Genomic DNA, 21,864 nt, shown 5'->3' on the forward strand with positions numbered 1-21,864 from the left:
AAGGAAAAGAAAGCAACTATTCAGAGATGGATAAATAATTGATGTTTGCTTCTCAGGTATTTATTAAATAAACTAATTTTTTCTTAATATAAATATTTAATGCTATAAACTTCCTTGTAAGCACTACTTTTGCTGCATCCCATAATTTTTGGCATACTGATGCTCACTTTCATTGTTCAAAATTTTTTCTAATTTCCCTTGAAACTCTTTTGACCCATAGACTAAAAGTATACTGTGCAACCCATGTTAATAGCAGCACAGTTTGTAATAGTTAAATCTTGGAAATAGCCCAAGAGACCATTAACTGGGAGTGGATAAAGAAGATATATCTATAGACAGATAGATAGATAGATAGATAGATAGATCTTCTATACACACACACACACACACACACACATACATATATATATATATGTATATATATATATATACATATATACATATATATATATATACATGCAGTGGAATACTACTCTGCCATAAAGAAGGATGGGCTTTAGACATTTATAATTAAGTGGATAGACTTTGAGACCATACTCAGTGAAATAGATCAGACACACATGTTTAAATACTTCATTGTTTCTCCAGTGTGAGAAACTGAATGTGGAAAAAAATATAATAAATTTTAAAATTTAAAAACGAAAGCCAAACAAACAAAAATAACAACAAAAATTTGGAGTTCTGTTTGGAATCCCGTCCTGCTGACAAGAGCTATTTATCTTTTTATTATTTCCAATAAATGCTCTCCTAACTTTAAAAAAAAGTATATTGTGCATTAGGGATTTTCCAGATTTTCACAATTAATTTCTAATTTAATTCTGTTATTGCCAGAAATCATCTTTTGTTTTATGTATTTTTAATTTGTTAAGATTTATTTTATGACCCAGAATATTGTCTACAGTGGAGTATGTTCCATGTACTTGAGAATATGTATTTCACTGTTGTTGGGTAGAATGTGCTATATGTATCAGTTCAATCCCATGATTGGTGGCATTATTCTGGTTGTTCTGTTCCAGAACCACATGATCCCAGTGTATGGAAAGCAACCCTAAGGCCCCAGGAGATAAAGAGAGAGGCAGACAGATCTGGGATTGCACCAGTAGATCCAGGATTTCCATTTACTGGGAACTTAACCCAGAGAACATGGTCCTGTATGTCAGCAAGACCAGGTGGTGCATGGGATTTAGGTCAGAAGAAAAGGAGTACACAATGATCAGGACAAAAGTTACCTCATCCAAGTTGAATGTATCTGGTTTATCTCAAGCTCATATCAAAACTTTAGGCACATTCCTGGTTCTGTTGACACCAGGGTTCAAGCAGTAAAGTTCCATATATCATGCTAATAGAATTATTTATTCTGTGTGGGAAACAATGAGGGAAAAGCCAACTAGGGTTACTGAGGGGCAATTGTGGGTGTTACGACTCAAAACCACTGCTATGTCAAGGTGAAACCTTACGTACAGCCTTGCTGGTTTTTTGCTACTCGTCCTTCTGATGATTGAGAGAGATGTATGAAGTTTCCAGTATAATTACAGAATAGTCTATTTCTCTTTTCATGTCTATCAGTTTTTGTTTTGTGTATTTGAACCTTTCTTGTTGCACACAGCTTGAGGGTGAGCCCAGGTATTCTTACATAACGTCATGGGATTTGTCTCTTGAGCTATCCCTGTTCCTCAATCTCTGTGGCACACTTGGGCTTCCAGGGGTACCCCTTCCTAGTCCTCTGGCAAATGCACAGGGGCCTGAGTTTCCCTTCTCTGTCTACATACTTCTTGTATCAGGATTTACCTCAGGAGCCAAGGCAGAAAAAAGAGGAGGAAAAATATAACCGGAATTTCTCTCATGCTCTCTGGACCATAATTCCTCCAGTAGGAAAGAATTCCTTTCTCTCAAAGTTGTAGATGCCTCCCACTAGCTGTAACCATGATCATTTGGTCATTACAAATTGCAGTTTCAAGACTGGAGCTTGTCTAGTAGCTGAGGCAAGACAGAAAGAAAAACACAAAACAAGCTAGGGGTCTACTTCTATAATCCAAGGTCCATGGGAGGCAGAGGCAGGAGAATCACAAGTTCAAGGCCAGCCTAGGCAACTTAGACCCTGTATCAAAATAAAATAAAAAGAACTGGTTATGTAGCTCAGTGTTCCCTGGGTTTAATCCCCAGTACCATAACGGGAAAAGGAGGAAAAAGAAAACAGGAAGCTGGGCAAGAGGAGAAGGAGGAGGGGAAAGAGGAGCGGGGAGGGGAGGGGAACAAAAATATATATCAGGGATTTGAAGGAATAGAAGGAGGAGTAGGGGGAGGGGGAGGTAGGAGAAAATATAGCAGGGATTTCTTCTATTCTCTGGCTTACTGGGGCCTGCCTTTTCTCTTCTCGGATGAGAAAAAGGCTTCTCTTGGAGTTCCTGTTCCACATTCAGTGCACAATTCTAAGATTCATGTTGTCTGAAACCAGGCTGAATGATTTAGAAAGAAACAAATGAAACTCACCACTGGTGAGTTCTGCTTTTCTATCTTGAGTTGTTTTTTTCCCCCTCCCTCCTGTTCTCTTATACTTTCAAGAGTCCTGTGAAAGTTTTTCCATACAGCCTTTCAAAGTTTACAGTTATGGCCTGGCATGGTAGCACACACCTATAATCCCAGCACTCGGGAGGCTGAGGCAGGAGGATCGCTGTGAGTTAGAGACCAGCCTGGGCTACACAGTGAGTTCCAGAGCAGTCTGAACTACACAGTGAGACCCTGCCTAAAAAAAAACAAACAAACAAACAAAAAAAAACCACCAAAGTTTAAAATTATGTTCAGGAGAGACACAAAAGTGTGTACTTACTCTGTCTTAACTAGAATCAGAACAGGCTTATATTGAATGAATTTTGCATGCTAATTAAAAGACTTGTCAAAGTTGCTAAAAGCGAAACAAAACCCAACTATATTCTTTCCATAAGGGATACAATTTAAATATAAAGACACTGATACTTTGAAAGTAAATGGATAGGTAAATATATATGATATAAACAGTGAGCAGAAAAGGTCTGGGCTAAAATTGATCTCAGACAAAGAGTAATATCAATGAGAAGGAATGTTTCATAAAGATAAAAGGGCCAGTTTAGCTGGGGGTGGGGGCAAATGCCTGTAAGCCCAACACTCCATGAATCTCACAGGAGAATTTCAAATCTGAGCCTATCCTGAGCAATTTAGTGACTTAATGAGATCATATCACAGATTTTTTTTAAAAGGTCAATTTCTCAAAAATATAATGATCGTAATAGTGTATGCATCTAAAAACAGAGTTTCAAAATATATGAAGTAAAAATTGATAAAATTAAAGGGAGAATAGTCAATTCCATAAACATACTACAAAAATTTCCACATTCTTTTCTCAATAATATATAGGATAAGAAAAAATCAGTAAAAACAAGGGTCACAAACACCATCTTGATCCAATTGATACTTATAAAACAGTAAGTTTAAAATATGTATTCTGAGCCAGGTGTGGTGGAGCACACCTGTAATCCCAGGACTCCGGAGGCTGAGGTAGGAGGATAGCTGTGAGTTCAAGACCAGCCTGGGCTACATAGTGAGTTACAGGTCAGTCTCAACTAGATAGTGAGACCCTGTCTCAAAAACCAAAAAATAAAAAAAAAAATTTAAAAATTTAAAAAATAAAATATATATTCTGTACACTAAGATAGACCTCAATACATTTATTTATTTATTTATTTATTTATGGTACTGAGAATTGAACTCAGGACCTTGCACTTGTGAGGCAAGCTGCAGAACCACTGAGCTAAATCCCGGGCCCCCTCAATACATTTAAAAAGCCTGAAATCCTAGAGTATCATCATTGATTTCAATGCAATTAAATTACAAATCAATAACAATAAAATAATCCAGGAAGCTCCCCTGTATTTCAAAATTAACATGATTCTAAAATAATCCATGAGTCAAAGAATAAATCAAAAGAAAATTAAAAACTGAATGCCATTTCAAACTGAATGATAATAGTAATGCTCCAAATATATCAAGTAAAAGTAGATTAACATACAATATAAATAGTATTGACCCATTTTTATTTTTAAATCAATAATATTAATATATACATAAAATATATGGCTACAGAAATAGAACTTGTAGAGATGAAAATGATAATATCTAAAATGAAAATATCACTCAAGATAACAGCAGATTAGATAATGCAGATCAGGAAACTTGACAGTAGAAACATAGTACATATAAAAACTACACGTGAACCCATATAACTTAAATGTTTTCAATGGCAGCTATATGTAAATTTATTATAGCACACTTCCCATTTGGAAAGGAACTTTGAGTAAAATCTGAGTATGTGTCAGATTAAATATTCACATAGTGGGAACAGAAATACAAATATGCTTTGTCTCCTTAACTAGTTCTAGATGTAACTTTTGTAATAAGTAAATAGCCAAAAGGAGTACTATCAAAAGATAAAAAAGAGTAGCAGCAATATTCAAAGAAACCTCCCTCCACATCCCAATGAATTCTGAGAAGAAAAGTAATTCCAAGGCGACACTCTTAAGTAAAATAAATAGGACACACAAGTGTAAATACCGAATAGCTTCTCTAGTGTGAGAAACAATGTATAAATAAATGTATAATAGATAATGTGAAATAGGACAAAAAGGTGCAAAGAGGAAAGGGAAAGGAAAGAGAGGAATGGAATTAACATGAGAAAATGAAAAATGTAAATAAGGAGGGGTGGACGGGTTGAAGGGAGGGCAGGGAATGGGGAAAAAATGAGAATCAAGATATATAAAGGTACAAATCTCCAATGATGAATGTCATTACATTGTATATCCAAATGTACCAATAAAATCAATTTAAAAGAAAAAGTATATGCAACTTCAAAAAAAAAAGTAATTCCAATTTTGCCTAAAGAATACGGGGGAGGGGGTGAAGGGAGGGCAGGGACAAGGGGAAAAAATGAGAACAAAGACCTTTCATATAAAGGTACAAGATCCCAATAATGAATGTAACTGTAATGTATACCTAAAATGTACCAATAAACTCAACGAGGAAAAAAAAGTATATTAATACAAATTTTAAAGTATCTGAGGGTTGAAATCTGAACTTGATCTTTACAAAAATCATATACTTCACCATCTCAAAAAATAACTTACAATAATACAATGCTTTCAGTTTTAAAACTATGTATTTACTAAGTATATCAAAACATATTTTATTACCCTACATTACAACTCGCAAAATGTAACATATCATTCTGATATTTAAATGTTAAAATACCTTTGTGTTTATTCAGAAGCTTGTAGCCTTCACAGTATCTGCCCGATGAAGTCAACATCGTGGTGGTGTCAAGATAAGAATACGTTGCAGCAAAATCGAACTCCTTTAGACCATCCCACCAACCTTTTTGCTTAGCATAGCTCCTCAGATTTGGGTGCTCTCGATCAACTTTAGTTGTTATAGAGAGCTGATTAGAAATATTGCGAACTCCCTCTATTTTTCAAAGAAAGAACAGACAGGAAAAGAAAAATGACATTTAACATAAAATACCTACCTACATAGTATGGTTCTTGATTACTATTTAAATGCAATTTTAGACTTCTAAATTTTCTATGTGCATCTATTATGTGTTCTAAAAGACCCATTAATTTTTTTTGTTTGTTTTTTGGTTTTTTTTTTTTTTAGACAGGGTCTCACTATGTAGTTGAGACTGACCTGGAACTCACTATGTAACCCAGGCTGGTCTCGAACTCACAGCGATCCTCCTGCCTCAACCTCCCAAGTGCTGGGATTACAGGCATGCATCACCACGCCCTGCTAAGAACCATTAATTTTTAAAATTAAACTTTTTGAGAAAATTGTACATATACATGCAGTTATAGGAACTAATCCAGAGACATGTTTTGTACCCTTTATTCAGATTCCCCCAATAGTAGCGTCTTGCAAAAATATAGCATAGTAACCACAGCATAATACTGGTCATTGACACAGTCAAGAAAGAAAACACTTTCACTACTGACTTCATGTTACTGTTTTATGTCCAAACCCACTTAACTCCCATCTCTAATCAACCATTAACTCCAGGATATCAAAGTTATTTTCAGCTTTAAGTCTTCATAGAAAAATAAATATATGTGTATAGGTTCTTGTGTAAACGTTAATTTTTATTTCCCTGGGACAAGTGCACAGGAGTGCAATTGCTGGATTAGTTACATGTTTAGTTTTTTTAAATGCTGAAAACTGTTTTCCAGGGTAGCTGGTTGTACATTCTTACATGGAATGATTCAGTTTCTAGATTCTCATCAAGATTGGTGCTATCTTTATTTTATTTCAGTCATTCTGATAGAGGTATAATGACATCCTATTGTGGATTTCATTTGTATTTCCTTAACGGCCAATGATGCTGAACATCATTTCATATACTAATTTAACATTTATATTATATATCCCTTTAAGTGAGAGTCTCTTCATATTTTTTGTCCATTTTCTAATTGGATTGTTTACTCTTGACTTCTGGGTGTTCTTTATATATTCTAGATATTACTCTTTTCTATGAATTACATTAAACAATAATCATAAATAAGTTTAGAACAGCAGTAGAAGTCCTCCAAAAATACTGTGGCACTAAGTTACAAATAAAACTTTTAACTAATATACTAAATACAAAAAACAATATATGCCTCTTCTAAAGAGATCAAAATAGATGAAAACAGATCATGGTAAGTGAAATTAATAACATTTTAAAACTGATTCAAAATGAGGCTGCCAATTGCAAATTGATTAATTAATGAAGCTATACCTGCAATATCTTCATTACAAAAAGAATACTTGATTTACAGAATCAGACAACAAAGAGGAATTTGAATAATATGTAATTCTCGATAGTTTAAAAAAATCAGTTCTTTTTTAAATTTAGGTTTGTACTGGGACTTCCAGGAAGATGGTAGACTGGTGAAGAGCAGAGAAATAGCCTCTCTGAGAATTTAGGTCCAGATGCTGGGATGTAGCAATGTTCAGAAGACAAGGAGAGAAGTTGGTCCCCAGGACCCAGCAAGGATTTGAAGTGAGAACTGAAGCCTACAGGGAGAGCAAAGAGAGAAACCTCAATTTAAAAGAAGGAAGTAGCAAGCAGTGCCTTCTCCCTGATCCCTGACTCACAGCAGGGAGGGGCGGCTGGAACCCACAGATGAATGGCAACTAGTAGCAACTCCAGAGGAGAAACACACAGAGAAACACACCAGTGGAACACAGCAGTGGACGCAGTGGACTACAGTAGCTGGTGTGTTATTCGGGTTCAGATGTCACCCCGGTGAGGGCCACTGGCCAGTAACCATCTTGAAGAGAGGCCAACTGAGCTCGGAACTCAAAGCAGCTGCAGGCTGGCTCCATCTAGTGGCTTCAGTGTCAGGGTAAAGCAGAACCAAGTTCAAATCTGCAGAGGGTAAAGGAGCTGAGTACAAGCCTGGAGGAAGCACATAGAGTGATGCAGGCAGAACAAGCTGGGTTCCAGCTTCACAGCCAGAAAGCAGCCTGAAGGTCAATGAAACTGAAGGTGCAGGCTTGCTGGGATTATCCACTGTCCTGCCATAAATCTACAGCTGGCTTACTGGGATTAATTAAACACAGATCTTGGCTACCTCTGCATACTCTGTCTACCAGAGACAGCAGAGATATCCCCCCCTGAAGTGGACATTTTTTTTCTTTTTTTTAGGTTTTTTTTTCCTTGCTTGCTTGTTCTTGTTTTTTGGGTTTTGTTTTGTTTTGGTACCAGGGATCGAACTCGGGTCCTTGGGTTTGCAAGGCAGGCAGCAGCACCACTGAGCTAAATCCCCAGCTCTGTTTGTTCTTGTTTTTTATAAGAGTGTGAACATTATTTCTAGTTTTGTTGTTATTGTTGTTCTGTTCTGTTCTTGTTATTATTTCCTCCTTCCTTTTCCTCCTGTCTTCTTTTCCAGTTTCTCAAAGTTTATGTAATCTTCCTTTGAATCAATGAATCACAGTTGGTTCTTTGAAAGATTAAATAAAATTGATAAGCCTTTAGCAAACCTCATCAAGAAAAGGAAAGAAAAAACTCAAATCCATTCAATTAGGAAAGAAAAGGGTGAAATCACAACAGATCCTGCAGCAATCCAGATCATCGACACCTATTTTGAGAACCTATATTCTAATAAGATGGAAAACACAGAAAAAAAACGGAGATTCCTAGATACATATGAATTGCCAAAACTGAATCAAGAAGATATAAAAATTCTAAATAAACCAATATTAGTCAATAAAATTGAAGAAGATGTATTTAGAAAGCTACCAACAAAAAAAAGCTCAGGCTCGGACAGATTCACTGCTGAATTCTACTAGAAATTTAGAGAAGACCTAGTGCCACTATTTCTCAAATTCTTCAATGAAATTGAATGGAAAGCAATAGTCCCAAATATATTCCTGGAAGTAAATATTACCTTGATACCAAAACAAGAGAAGGATCCAACCAAAAAGAAGAACTACAGGCCAATCTCCCTAACCAATACAGATGCAAAATTCCTCAATAAGATACTGGCAAAGAGAATGCAGCAAATCCTGAAGGTTATATATACACCATGACCAAATAGGAACACCCAGCTGAGCTGAATCAGCATGGTTGGGCATGGAAGACCCACCTGAGTATTGTTGCCAATGGCATAAAAAGAGAACTGGAGGTGAAGATCATGAGCTGTTGATTGTCTAGAAGAAGCCTGCTGTGGTTGGTTGGTTTTCCTGGTACAAAGTTGGCTGTTCTCTCATTGGAGGAGTTCAGGGCCTCACTATTGTGGGAAATGGCTGCTAGTCTCATCAGGGGAACTCTGATCTTCACCGTATCAATTCCTGGCTCCAACGTAGATCAGCCTGGTGGCACAAATTCTTCACCCCACCAGTGCAGGTTTTCTGGCTTCCGGGCCTTCCAGGTATAGATCCTCAATACAGGCAAACATGAGACATCACTATGGGCTCCAGGCCACTGGCTGGACTCGTGGAGGACATTGCAATGGACTCTAGGCCTCAGCTGGACTTGTTCAGGACATTGTGTGGAATCCAGGCCTTTGGCTGGATTCTTTAGGTCTCTAGTGCACAGCTAGATCTCTTACACTCCTCTGCATTTGACTTTTTGGGTGACTATTATAAAATAATCCCATAAATTACGTGCCCTGAATTAAATCCATTTCCCCTGCAAAACCCTGACTACAACAATGTTCTTTATCTGATTAAAGCTATCTATGATAAACCAACAGCCAATATCATACTAAATGGACAAAAATAAAAGCTTTCATTCTAAAACCAGGAACAAGAAAAGGATGTCCACTGTTACTACTCTTGTTCAATATGGATCTGGAAACATAAGCCAGTGATATTAGACAAAAGAAAGAAATAAAAGGAATAATAATAGATAGGAAAGGAAGAAGTTAAACTACCATCATTTGTGGGTGACATGACACTCTAATAGAAAATTCCAAAAACTCCACCAAAAAACTTCTAGATTTAATAACCCAATTCAGTAACATAGCTGGATACAAAGTCAGCACCCAAAAGTCAGTAGCATTCCTATACAAATAACAAACTCACTGACAAAGAAATTAAGGAAACATCTTTCACAATGGCATCCAAAAAAATGAAATACATAGGAATTAATCTAACGAAGGAAGAAAAAGACCTTTACATTGAAAACTACAGTACTCTGAAAAAGGAGATTGAAGAAGATATCCAAAAATGGAAAGATATCCCTGTTCTTGGGTAGGAAGAACCAATAGCATGAAAATTGCCATACTTCAAAAATGTTTATACAGATTTAATGCAATCCTGATCAAAACACCAATAGCACACCTCACAGAATTAGCCAGAACAATCCTAAAATTCATTTGGAAATAGAATAGACTAGAATAGTAAAGGCAGTTCTGGGTAACAAATGCAAGGCAGGGGGAATCACAATCCCTAACTTGAAATAATACAACAAAGATACTGTGATAAAAACAGCATGAGAATAGCAAAATACAATTATCAGAAGAGTATATTTTCTTAATTGTATTAATTAAATCACAAAAAATTGTCCATACCTTGTACTTTTTCTGCAGCCCAGTACTTCCCTGCAGTCTCCAGAATCCAGGCTTCATTCCTATCAGCTATCAGGAAACTGTTGTGATAGCTAAATTCCATGCTACCCTCGGTACAATTTCCACCTTGGCCATATTTTTCTAATAAATCAACAATGACACTGAGGGCTTTTTCAGCTGTATCAGCTCTTTCAAGACCAAGTCTAAAATAAAAACATTAAAATTCTGAGATTAAAATAAATTTATTTTTTCTTAAGTAATTTCATGCTATTGAGACTCTGTTTACATTCAAAGTAAAAATTTCCAGTTAAAGTTAACAGATAAAATAAAATCTAACTCTTAAATTTTTCCTTCTGAAGTCAGTTTGGAATCATGAAAACAAAGTGTTTGGAGTCAAACTGACCTACATTCACATTCCAACTTGATAATTTATTAGCAAGTTACTTTATCTCTAAACCTCATACACGTCATTTGTAAAATGAGGATAATAAGGTATACTCTAGGGGTTTATTGTGAAAACTACTAAACCATATAATGAAGTACTGTGTATTAGTCACTTCCAATCAATCATAATTTGTAACTCCTTCCCTTCTCTCAGTCAATACTTTTGTGAGTCTTGAAATTGCATAGTGGTATTCTGAAACATCTTTGGCATAAACTATAAAGTATCAAACTCAATGGAAAGAAGGAAGGAAGAAGGAGGGAGGAGGAGGAGGGGAGGGAGGGGGAGAGAGAGAGAGAGAGAGAATTAAAAAGTTCCATAGTGAACAATTATATAGCAAAATAACCTGACAAGGTCCATGCCCAGCAGTGCTTCCTCATTAGAAACTTCCTCTCTTCCCCATACAGCTTCATTCCCAATGCAAACTCCATGCTCATTGGCTCCCATTTCTGCCCCCCATAACCAGGCTGGGCGACTAAGGACAACAGCACATGTTTCGGGAACTTGCTCGATTTCTATATAAGTACACTGTAAGAAGAAAAGTCATACAATAACCAAAAATGAAAAAGGAAAAGTTACTAAAATCTAAAACTTACAACATTCAGAACAAATAACCTTTATAAAGAAGATAAATGAAACATAAATAAAACTTTTCAATAATAAAATAGTAACTTTAAAACATTCCAAATCGGCGCTAAAGCATTAATTTGAATATTTGCTGAGCAACTCCTAAGACAATTCAATATGGAGTTTACTTTCACGGCACTAAGACTTCTACGTTAACTAAGATACAACAATATATAAAGTATAAGAGCCAGGAAGAAAAATGAACATGAGGGGCTATCGAAACTCAGGAGAAAGGATTCTATAGTCATGACATTTTCAAACTGTTGCAGAAGATGATTATGTGAGTTCAAGACTAAGGAAGCTGTTCTCAAACCTCAGTGTCCAAGTATTTTCTGATGAGGGCTATAAGTACCCCTACAGCAACCCTTAAATACATGAGTGCTGCTGTAGAGGCCTATATCTCAGGTGAATGTGGCTTATCAGGTTTGACCACAGCAGTGAAAAGAACAAGAGCCATTGTTTTCCAAGACAGGCTAAATATAAATATTCAGAGATCAAGTGAAAATTATATCCCAGATGAATAAACCATCTTAGTAAAAGAAAAATATATCATCAAGTACACAGAAAATATCTAATATTTAATATATCCTGGTGTTAGAACATTAAAATTCAAAAAGTACATAACATCAATAAAAGATAGGAAACTCACTTTAAGTTCCACATTAAATGAGTTTTTAAATCAAATTTTTTAATGACCCTTTAATGTGTACACTATAAAGTGACTACATAAAATGCACACTGACAAGTGTTATATTAGAGTACTGTAAACCTTTTTGGTTTGTTTGTTTTGATTTTTTGAGACAGGGTCTCACTATGTAGTTGAGACTGACCTGGAACTCACTACTAGCCCAGGCTGGTCTCAAACTCATAGATCCTCCTGCCTCAGCCTCCCAAGTGCTGGGATTATAGGCGTGTGCCACCACGACCGGCAATAAAGCTTTTTTTGATGAATCATAAAATTTATTTCCAGACTCTGGAATAATCTTATTCTACACCTGTGAGAATCCTTTTTGTCCATCAAATTCCAGCTGAAACCCTCACTCCTAGTGAAGTTTTCCTTCCCTAGTTTGAATTAAGTGTTCATTCTCTGCCACAGGAAACTACTCCACTTAAATTTAGCATTGATTCCCTTTACAGTACTTTATAATGAGGTTAGCTGCATATATAGCCTACTCCTACACTAGACTCTAAGCTCCTATAAGACAGTGTCCATCACAGTCTTAATAGTTAACTTTAAACTCCTTACCCTAAAATGTTTGCACATAAACAATCCAAATATTTGATCAAACAACTAACAATTTGTTATTTCAACTTCTTCCAATTCACTGAAACCACAGACTAGATAGAAATCTATTTTTGATTCAAATGGGAAAAATTTGAATTTTAACTTGTGTAATCTCTGCAAAACTGCTAATGATAACAATTTTAAAAAATTATATTTTTACAGTTTATTGATAACAAATATGTATTTCACCTACCTTAAGCTGTTCTCCCAAGTTATGAACTGCAGCAGGAAAATAAACTACCTCTTGTACTTCATCACAGAGTCTATCTGAATTTTTTCCAAAGATAATCCTGTTATCAATTGTTGATGGAGGTAATGCCACAAAAGTGTCACAGGAACAGGGGTCCATTTTTTAAAAAACTAAAAATCATATAGAGATTTGAAAATAAAAAATGCTTAAATAAATACAGAACAAGAGTTTTACTCTATTGCCAAGGGAAATTATGGCCATATCTAATAAAAGTTGTTCACTGAAGTTTTCAACATCATACACTATTAGTAGATAAATATGAATTTGAAATCAACCATGTACAAGAACCTTTAAAAAAATGGTAATGAGACTTCTTCTAGTTTACAGACCAAATTTATTCTCCAAAACCTTTCTCTCCTAAAGTCTTCCCTGGATTTTCTTTCTCTACCTCTGTATTTGATAATCTCTATACCTAGCTTACTGTTGTGAAGGCCATACAGTACTCTAGTGTATTTGTGTATTATGTGTCCCCTTACTGGACAGTGAGATCCTGAAGAGGTAGAAGTATGCTTTATAAATCCTTGTATTGTCACTACTGGAAATTATTTTATGGGGGGAAAAAACTTATATTCCCAGTATTTCCTCAAAAGAAGGAAGAAATCTCTTTTGACCTGAAGAATGCACACAGATTTTAATATTGAAAAGACAAAAAATTTTAAAGTCACTAATTTGAAGAAACTCAAAGACATCCTTTGTAATGTCAATAAAATTCTAATTATTAAAATTTCCAAGTGGAAGTTCACATATTAACTTGTAAATTCTTTATGTAGAATTTAATATCTAGATTATATTTTGTGTTTTTTTGGTACCAGGGATGGAACTTGTGACCTTGCCCTTGCAAGGTGAGCAGCGGCACCACTGAGCTAAATCCCCGGACCTAGATTATGTTTTCATTTGTAATTTGGAAAATCTAAAATAGTTTCAGAAAATCTGTATTTTTTATTTTGCTTTAAGAACAGACACATTGCGGGGCTGGGGATTTAGCTCAGCAGTTCGGTGGCCTGCCTTGCAAGCGCAAGGACCTGAGTTCAATCCCTGGCACCCCCCCCCAAAAAAAAAGAATAGACACATTGTTTTAGTTTCTTCCTTTCCTTTGTTTTGTAATGTCCAAACCTTACAATGGCTTTATACAGGCAGTTAGTAGCAATTTAAAAACAAAACTTACATCTAATGAATGTTTTATTAAAAGGAAAACAAAACAGCCCGGGCATGGTGGCACATGCCTGTAATCCCAGTACTGAGGAGGCGGAGGCAGGAGAATTGCTGCAAGTTCGAGACCAGCCTGGGCTACACAGTGAGTTCCAGAGCAGTCTGAACATCTGAACTGCATAGTGAGACTCTGTCTCAAAAAACAACAACAAAAAGGAAAACAACTCGACACAAGAAATAAACAAATTTGGTCTGAAAATTCCTAAAGGTTTTCTTTTCTCAATGATAGAGAAATCACCACTGCTTCTGTTTTGGGTTTTTTTCTTTTCTGTGTATTGTGTGGGACTTAAATTACAAGCCCTTGCTAAATGGCAAAGGGCCTAGGAGACAGTGTCCTGAACCCCTCCCATTGTAGCCACAGCCCCGACCTTTGTTCCAGCCCTGGCCTAAGAATGTGTACCACTCTTGTATTGTTTGAAGTGCGGATCTGAATCTACTTGTAAATTAGAGACTCCAGACATAGAGCCCCAAGTTAATTAACAAACTGTTTGCTCATCCGGAGTGTCTTGTTGACCTTTGAGACATCCTATGGGTGGTACCTGTCACTCATCAATATGTGACTGTTGAGCATGTGACTGCTGACCACCAGCTCAAGTCAGCAGACCTTTGTCCCCTGTCTGTGAGCCCAAAAATGTTAACCCCCTCTTTTACTCCCTATAAGAGGACCTCAGCCCCTGAGCTAGGGGCCTCTCTGAGCCAGCCACTTGGTTCTGAGAGTGCCGTCTGGCCAGACTAATAAAGGTCTTTTACCATCTAGCCTGGTGTGTTCCTTCCTGGGTTTCTCGTTCCTCGATAGCGCTCACGGAGCCTCATTGGGCTTTAGGGCCCAACATTGCAAAGGCCTTTTGGGCTGTTTGCGCTCCGTGGAGAGGAAGGGAGACTTTTAAGTCTTACAATTGAAACTGTAATTCCCAGATCACCTTCCATTTGTGTTTCAAAGTTAGTTCTACCATTGCATAACCTTGGCAGGCTACATAATCCCTTCCTCCATGCTGCCAGGCTAATCAGTAAAATAAATACATACTATCTAACAAAATTGTTATGAGAATTCGACAAGACATACATTCAACAATTTTACATAGAAGCTGAACATAATATGGCTTCACTTGAACACTGTTACTGTTATTTGGCAAAAAACCAAATATCTGCCTCCCACTCCTACTAAGGATTGAATTCGAGCTTCAGGGCTTTCGCAGTGAGTTACAATCCTAGTTTAAGATTTTGAAACAAGGTCTCTCCAAATTGCCCACACTGGTCTCCAATTGTGATCCTCATATCTCAGCCTCCCAGCGTGCTGGCATTACAGATGTGTGCCACTACACCAGGCCAGTAGGCTTCTATACCACTCAGCTAACTCTCAGCCCCAAAAGGCTTATTAACATCGCCATCCCCCACGTCCACACCCTGGAGTCCCAAGGGCCACCAAAGCTCACTAGGTGATCTGAGCTAACAGGAATTGTCTGGAAGCTAAGGAAACTTGTCGCCTGGTTAAATACCCCTTATCCCAACGAGAGGCCAAATTTTGACCTTAAAGTGTATTCATCATTCAACATTTGTTGAACATCTTTCATGCCCCCGGTGACCCTGCACTGGAAATAAATAGAAACAAAAGAGCTCCCGCTGTTGTGGAGCTGGCATTCTATTGTATTCGCTTTAGTTCGAAGGGTACTCAGAAACCACTTTATTTGACCCTCACAGACGCAGTTCGATTAGGGTAAAGATTATCTCCACAAAACAGACGCAGACAACTTTTTGCAACTCGAGTCAGCTTTCTCAGAAAGTAATGGGCTTGTGCTCTGGTAGCGCGGCCCCGCAGCTGATCACCTGGGTTCCTTCGTGTGCTATGCACGCCCTCCCCAGTGCCCACCCCTCACCTGGTCTCCAAGCTACTCGAAGTGACAGTGGTTAGGAGGGGTAGATGAGGTGGTGAGGGAGGCGCCACTTTTGACGGAAGCTATCACCTTTGACCCCGGAAGTTCCTCGTCGCCGCTGGAGGCTCAGTTCCGGTTAGGCGGCCGAGTTTGTTTACGTTTCTCTCAGGCTTATCCGCTACCTTCTTCAGCTGGGACTCTAAGATGGGGAAGTCTTTCGCCAACTTCATGTGCAAAAAGGACTTTCATCCTGCCTCCAAATCTAATATCAAGAAAGTGAGTGAAGGGACCGGGAGAGAGATGTGGGCCACGGCCGCTAAGTTCCCAGAACCCCTGGAAGAAAGATGTTGCTGTTGCTGGGGCTCTTGGAATCGTCGCCTCTTCGAGCCAAAAGCCCTGGTGCTCTCGCCTCTTCACAGTAATATCTGTAGCCATTGTTTAACCCTATGGGTTCTGCCTTGTGCTTACAAATTGTAGACTCCTGTACAGAGATGCTTTTTCTATTCTCTGAAATAATGTTAGAGGTTTGTGTGTTTCTGTGGCATTGGGGATTAAACCCATGGATTCATGCATTGAACTACATCGCCAGCCCTCTCTGAAGTAATGTAGGAAATGTGTATAAGATTCAGAGTTTCCTCAAGTTTGGCACTTTCGCTGAAATTTTAGCTATTTTGAATGGCTGATTGTCACTATGAACCAATTAGGTTATATCAAACTATAAATAATAGTATTTTTATTTTGTTATAAAAGAAAAACTTCCTACTTAATTTAAATCCAACTATATTTTACTTCATTCATGTAGGTATGGATGGCAGAACAGAAAATATCATATGATAAGAAGAAACAAGAAGAATTAATGCAGCAGTACCTTAAAGAACAAGAATCGTATGATAACAGGTAAGAAGTGCCACTGCCCCAGTGTTTATAAAATAGTTATTTAAAAATCAGTTATATGAGAATAATCTTAACCAAATCAGTATGTACTCTCATACTTACAGATAGCCACTTTATCCAGCTCTACCCATAATTCACATTCAGTATTGCTTCATGTGACTTAAATAGTCTGAGAGAAGTCCAGCATGATAACATGCACCTGTAGTTTTAGCTACTCAAGAGTCTGAGTCTGGAGGATTATCTGAACCCAGGAGTTCAAGATGAGCTTGAGCAAATAGCAAAACTCCTTTCTTTAAAACAAACAAACAATAAAAGTAAATAAATCATACAGTCTGTGTGCAAGTTCCGTTAGGAAGAGCTTACAGAAAAAATAAATATCCATACTTGAACTGCTAATACCTCTTAGAAAGGGGTTTCTTTAACATTACTAAAATAAGAAAATGTACAGGACTCAAAGAAGAATAAAAATGAAATGTCTCTTTTTTCCTGCATGTCATTATTCTGCTAATAGCAAGATCATGGCTAGAGATCAAACCAAGATCATTGGTTTCTCCCAATATGGTATCTGCCTTTTAGCTCCTGTCATTTCGTGTTTGCAAATCTGACCTTGAAGTTGATTTCTCTTGATTGTTCAAGTATAAATAGTGATATTTTAGTTACACAGACTGTGCTCTAAGTAAAAAAATTTACTATATGAAACTAAAACATTCATCTGTTTATGGATACTTGGGTCACTTGCATGCTTGGGCTGTTGTAAACAATGCTGAAAACACTGATGTAGAGTTTTTGCTTTTGTTTTTGAGACAGGGGGCTCACTATGTAGCTAAGCCTGGCCTCAGTTAAACTTAAAACTATTTTCCTGCCTCTGCCTCCCACCCAAGTGCTGGAATTAGAGGCATGCACTTCCATTCCCCACTGGATATAGACATCTGTTTTCAGTTCCTTTGACTATATATTTAGGAGTGCAATTGCAGGAGCATATGATGATCTGTGTGTAGCTTTCTAAGGAAGCACAGACTATTTTTCCGTAGTGGTTGCAATATTTTACATTTCATAAACAAGGATTTCAATTTCACTACACCCTTGCAAATATTATTTTTCTTTTATCTTGTAGTAGCCATACCAATAGTATGAAGTGTTATCTTATTGTGGTTTTGATTTGCATTTCCCCAATGTCTGATGATGTTGAGCTTTGATGTATTTTAAATTTTAAAATGGTAGTAACAATATAAGACAAAATTTACACATTTTTTAAAAGTGTATGTTAGTTTTTAAGGATGTTTAGAATTTTGGAGCCCTCACTATAATCTAATTTCAGAAGATTTTCATCATTTAGAAAAGAAATCTTGTACCCATTAGCAGTGTTACTCCTCATTCCCCAACCTTGTCCTTGTACTAAGCATCTCAGTAAGTCATAACCAGGTTACTTTCTGTGTATATAAATGTGCCTATTCTGGACATGTCAAACTATTAGATCATGTATTATGTTGTCTTTTTTGACTGGTTTATTTCACTTAGTATATTTCCATGGCATGACATAACTCAGGACTTCATTCTTTTTTGTTGTGTTAGAAATACATGCCTATATTCTTTTGCTTCATTCTTTGCTTTTTTATGGTTTCTAGAATCCAGGGGAAATAAGAGAATTTATCCTTTATGAGTGCCTTTTCCAAATATAAGAGGAAATACTAGTTACTCTTTAGCTTCTTCTTTATAATTAGTATATATCCTCAGGTATATACATTTTTTTTTTCCAGTACTGGGCATTGAACCCAGGGTCACTGTACTAAGCTATATTCCCAGACCTTTTTAGTTTTTGAGACAGGGTCTCATTAAATTTCCCAAACTGTCCTCAAACTCTCAGCCCTCTTATGTCAGCCTCATGAGTAGCTGGGATTAGAGGTGTATGTCACCACACCCAGCTTAACTTTTCTGAATTAAATTTAACTAATTTATTGCAAAGCTTTTTTTCTAAAAGCCTAGCCTATTAATTATTTATATTTTTTACCTTACTGAATTTATTGGTACTTTTTAAGTATACAGTACAGCTACATTCATCATTGGGATCTTGTACCTTTACATGACAGATCTTGGTTCTCATTTTCCCCATATCCTTGCCCTCCTTCACCCCCCCACACACTCCCCTATTTACAAAGACTTTGTTTCCATTTTTTTCCTTTTCTCATATTTTTTTCCTTGTCCATTATTTCCTTCCCACTTCCCCTACATCTTTACTAACCTATTTTTTTATTTATTTTTGTTTTGTTTTGTTTTGTTTTTTGAGACAGGGTCTCACTATGTAGTTCAGACTGACCTGGAACTCACTACGTAGCCCAGGCTGGTCTCAAACTCATAGATCCTCCTGCCTCGGCCTCCCGAGTGCTGGATTACAGGCATGCACCACCATGCCCGGTGACACTAACCTATTTTTTAAATGGAACTGAAATGGAATTTTTTCAGTGTTAAACTAAAACTAGGGAAAAATGAGATTTTTGAGGTACAACAGGGACTAATTCTAAACTATTCTTTCTTCATTGGCCTCACTGAAGAATTTGATTCTTTTCTTTAATACTGAAGATTGAACTCAGGGCTCTTGCACCAAACTAAATCTCCAACCCTTTTTAATTTTTTTTTAATTTTTGAGACAGAGTCTTTCTAAGTCACTCTGTTGCCCAGGCTAGGCTCAAACGTATAGTCCTCCTGCCTCAGCTTTCCAAAGTGCTGGGATTATAGGCATGCATCACCTATCCCAGCTTTTTCATGGATTTCAACTCTTACAAGTATTAACTGGGTATGACTTTCTAAAGAAGTCTCAGACTCATTTTTCAAAATATTTAATTCCTCACGAGAAAAAGTGTTGGGACCATTTAACTTAATTCCAAATTGATGACATGTAAGATTTCAAAGCTATCACTATACTATTTCAAAGTTAAGAAAAAAATCCCTTGAGAGTGACCCACATCATTTTACCCACATTTTAGAGGAAAAAATTCTCAGAATTACAGAAGGCAGTGCTACATATTTGATTTCTATTCAGATATTTTAAATGTCCTCTAGCCAGTGAAGCAGTTTTGAAATTATCTCCCTCTGTCTGGTTTGTTTGTTTTTTTTGTTTTGTTTTTCCTCCCTTTTGGTGTAGGGATTGAACCTAGGATCTTGCTCAGGTTAGTCAAGTGATTTACCACTGGGACTTGATATCTAACAAAAATTATCTTAATTCCTTTATGTTGTTAACTTTGTCTTACTCCATTTAGATTGCTTATGGGAGATGAACGTGTAAAGAATGGCCTTAATTTCATGTATGAGGCCCCACCAGGAGCTAAAAAGGGTACTGACTTCATTTTCTTTAAGTCTTTGATATAATTTATAATTAAAGTTTGAGAACTATGAAGTAGTAGTGTTTAACAATTGCATTTAATCTTTGAAAATTGCTATCTTGTGAAGATAATAAAAAAATGCTGTGTAATAAATAGTAGAATAAATACCAAAAATATTTTTCTAATGTAGTCATGTTTTATAATGTATCTTTAGGGAGGAAAAAATCTCAAGACCAGCAGAGTTGCATTTATTTTTCCATAATTTGCATGTGTATCTTTAGTCCTTACTCAGTAGAAAACATATTTGCTTAGAAAACATATTTACTGTCAATGAAAAGCATAAAGGTAGAGGCCCGGGGATTTAGCTCAGCAGTTCGGTGGCCTGCCTCGCAAGCGCAAGGACCCGAGTTCAATCTCTGGCACCAAAAAAAGAAAAGAAAAGCATAAAAGTTAAAAATAAGGAATTAGAACACTTATTAAGTACTATGTATTTATATTGTATTTTACCCTTCATTGATCTGGATTTTATCTCTGAAAGAAGAAAAGTCAAGCCAGTAAATTCTTTTTATCAAATTACAATTAAATAACATGATAACTACTTTAGATACTTAATAACTAAATGATTTTTGGAAATACCAAATAAATTTTATATTATAGACCTTTATATTGAAGTTTTTAACTTGGTCTACCCTTTGCTCCCAAACTTTTGATATGCAATCAAGAAAACAAAGAGGTAAAGTACCATTTTCTGTTTGTATTTACTTACAATTGATTGTGATTTTTATGACAAAATTGAAAGAATTTCAATGAATGTTTTTAGAAAGAAGAAACAGAAGGAGAGACAGAATACAAATTTGAATGGCAAAAGGGAGCTCCACGTGAAAAGTAAGAATTGGTTTGCTTTTAAGATAAAAAGATATACCATTAAATTTATCTGAAGTCTCATCTTAGGTTTCTGCCTTCATTCATTAAAGAAAGTTAAGAATATTGAAAATGTTTTTCATTTTTTCATCAGACTAGACACTGTTTGGAAATATTAAATAGATTTTATAGTTCGGTGTATACTTATAGTAATAATACATTTCATAATCTTAGAATTATAAAATGGTTTTCAGAGTAACTGCTGTAAAATTTGTTAAATTACTAATATTGTATCTATACATTTTCTCTACTTAATAGATATGCCAAAGATGATATGAACATCAGAGATCAGCCCTTTGGTATTCAGGCAAGTGACAGACACATACTTAATTTTTTTTGGTAAATACTTCTTTATACTGTTATCTGAAAGATGTTTTAAGATAAAAACGGATAATATGATTTAAATTTGTATCAGATAATTTTAAGAATAAAAACATTAAATGCAGTATACTGATAAAAGGTGAGAATCATACTTTTGTAGTAAGATTTATATTGGTCTCTAGTTTTCAAAGGATTTAGAGAATTAGTTCAGGGTCAATAAAAGATTTAAAACTGTTATCTGTTTAGAACAAGGATAACCTGTCACCAGAGGGCTAAACTTTTATGAAGAAGGTGTTACTGGGACATTGACTTGCTTACTTATTGATGTGTCATCTGTGGCTGCTTTCATACTACAACAGAGTTGAGTAGCTACAACAGACATGAGCATCTGTCCTGAAAAGTCTAAAATATTTACTATCTGGACATTTATAGAAAAAGTTTACCAGGCTCTGGTTTAGAAATTTGAAGCTGTAAAGATTGACTTACAAAAATTAGGGAATACTTCTTTTTTATATATATTTTACCATTGCTTTTTGGATCACACTTGTTACGTTGCCACCAAGTAAGAGGCAGAAAGAAATAAGATTCAGCTTAGCTTTTAGACAGAATTTATAGGAAAAGATTTTAGTGTTTTTATTTAGTTATCAAATATAT

General features: G+C 36.2%; 2 protein-coding genes across 3 annotated transcripts in view; one reads left to right on the forward strand and one right to left on the reverse strand.

Annotated features, from left to right (window-relative positions):
- Nucleotides 1-15,858, reverse strand: part of Scrn3 (secernin 3) — a 35,818-nt gene extending 19,960 nt beyond the window's left edge. The window contains exons 1-5 of one of the 2 annotated variants that reach the window (XM_010607032.2): nt 15,761-15,853; nt 12,621-12,787; nt 10,862-11,043; nt 10,077-10,276; nt 5,278-5,490 (exon numbers count right to left, since the gene is read on the reverse strand). In XM_010607032.2, coding sequence (XP_010605334.1) covers nt 5,278-5,490; nt 10,077-10,276; nt 10,862-11,043; nt 12,621-12,776 — 751 coding nt within the window. In that variant the 5' untranslated portion in view covers nt 12,777-12,787; nt 15,761-15,853. Of the gene's footprint in view, nt 1-5,277; nt 5,491-10,076; nt 10,277-10,861; nt 11,044-12,620; nt 12,788-15,760 lie in introns of both variants that reach the window. The other variant, XM_010607033.2, reaches the window with a different exon arrangement.
- A 14-nt stretch (nt 15,859-15,872) lies between these two features.
- Nucleotides 15,873-21,864, forward strand: part of Cir1 (corepressor interacting with RBPJ, CIR1) — a 30,936-nt gene continuing 24,944 nt past the window's right edge. Inside the window, exons 1-6 of the mRNA XM_010607031.3 lie at nt 15,873-16,033; nt 16,560-16,654; nt 19,906-19,979; nt 20,691-20,701; nt 20,789-20,853; nt 21,148-21,196. Of these exons, the coding sequence (XP_010605333.1) occupies nt 15,962-16,033; nt 16,560-16,654; nt 19,906-19,979; nt 20,691-20,701; nt 20,789-20,853; nt 21,148-21,196 (366 nt within the window). The 5' untranslated portion in view covers nt 15,873-15,961. The remainder of the gene's footprint in view (nt 16,034-16,559; nt 16,655-19,905; nt 19,980-20,690; nt 20,702-20,788; nt 20,854-21,147; nt 21,197-21,864) is intronic.

The sequence above is a fragment of the Fukomys damarensis genome, unplaced genomic scaffold (assembly GCF_012274545.1).
Source record: "Fukomys damarensis isolate Sample0158 unplaced genomic scaffold, DMR_v1.0_HiC HiC_scaffold_26, whole genome shotgun sequence".
Taxonomy (NCBI): domain Eukaryota; kingdom Metazoa; phylum Chordata; class Mammalia; order Rodentia; family Bathyergidae; genus Fukomys; species Fukomys damarensis.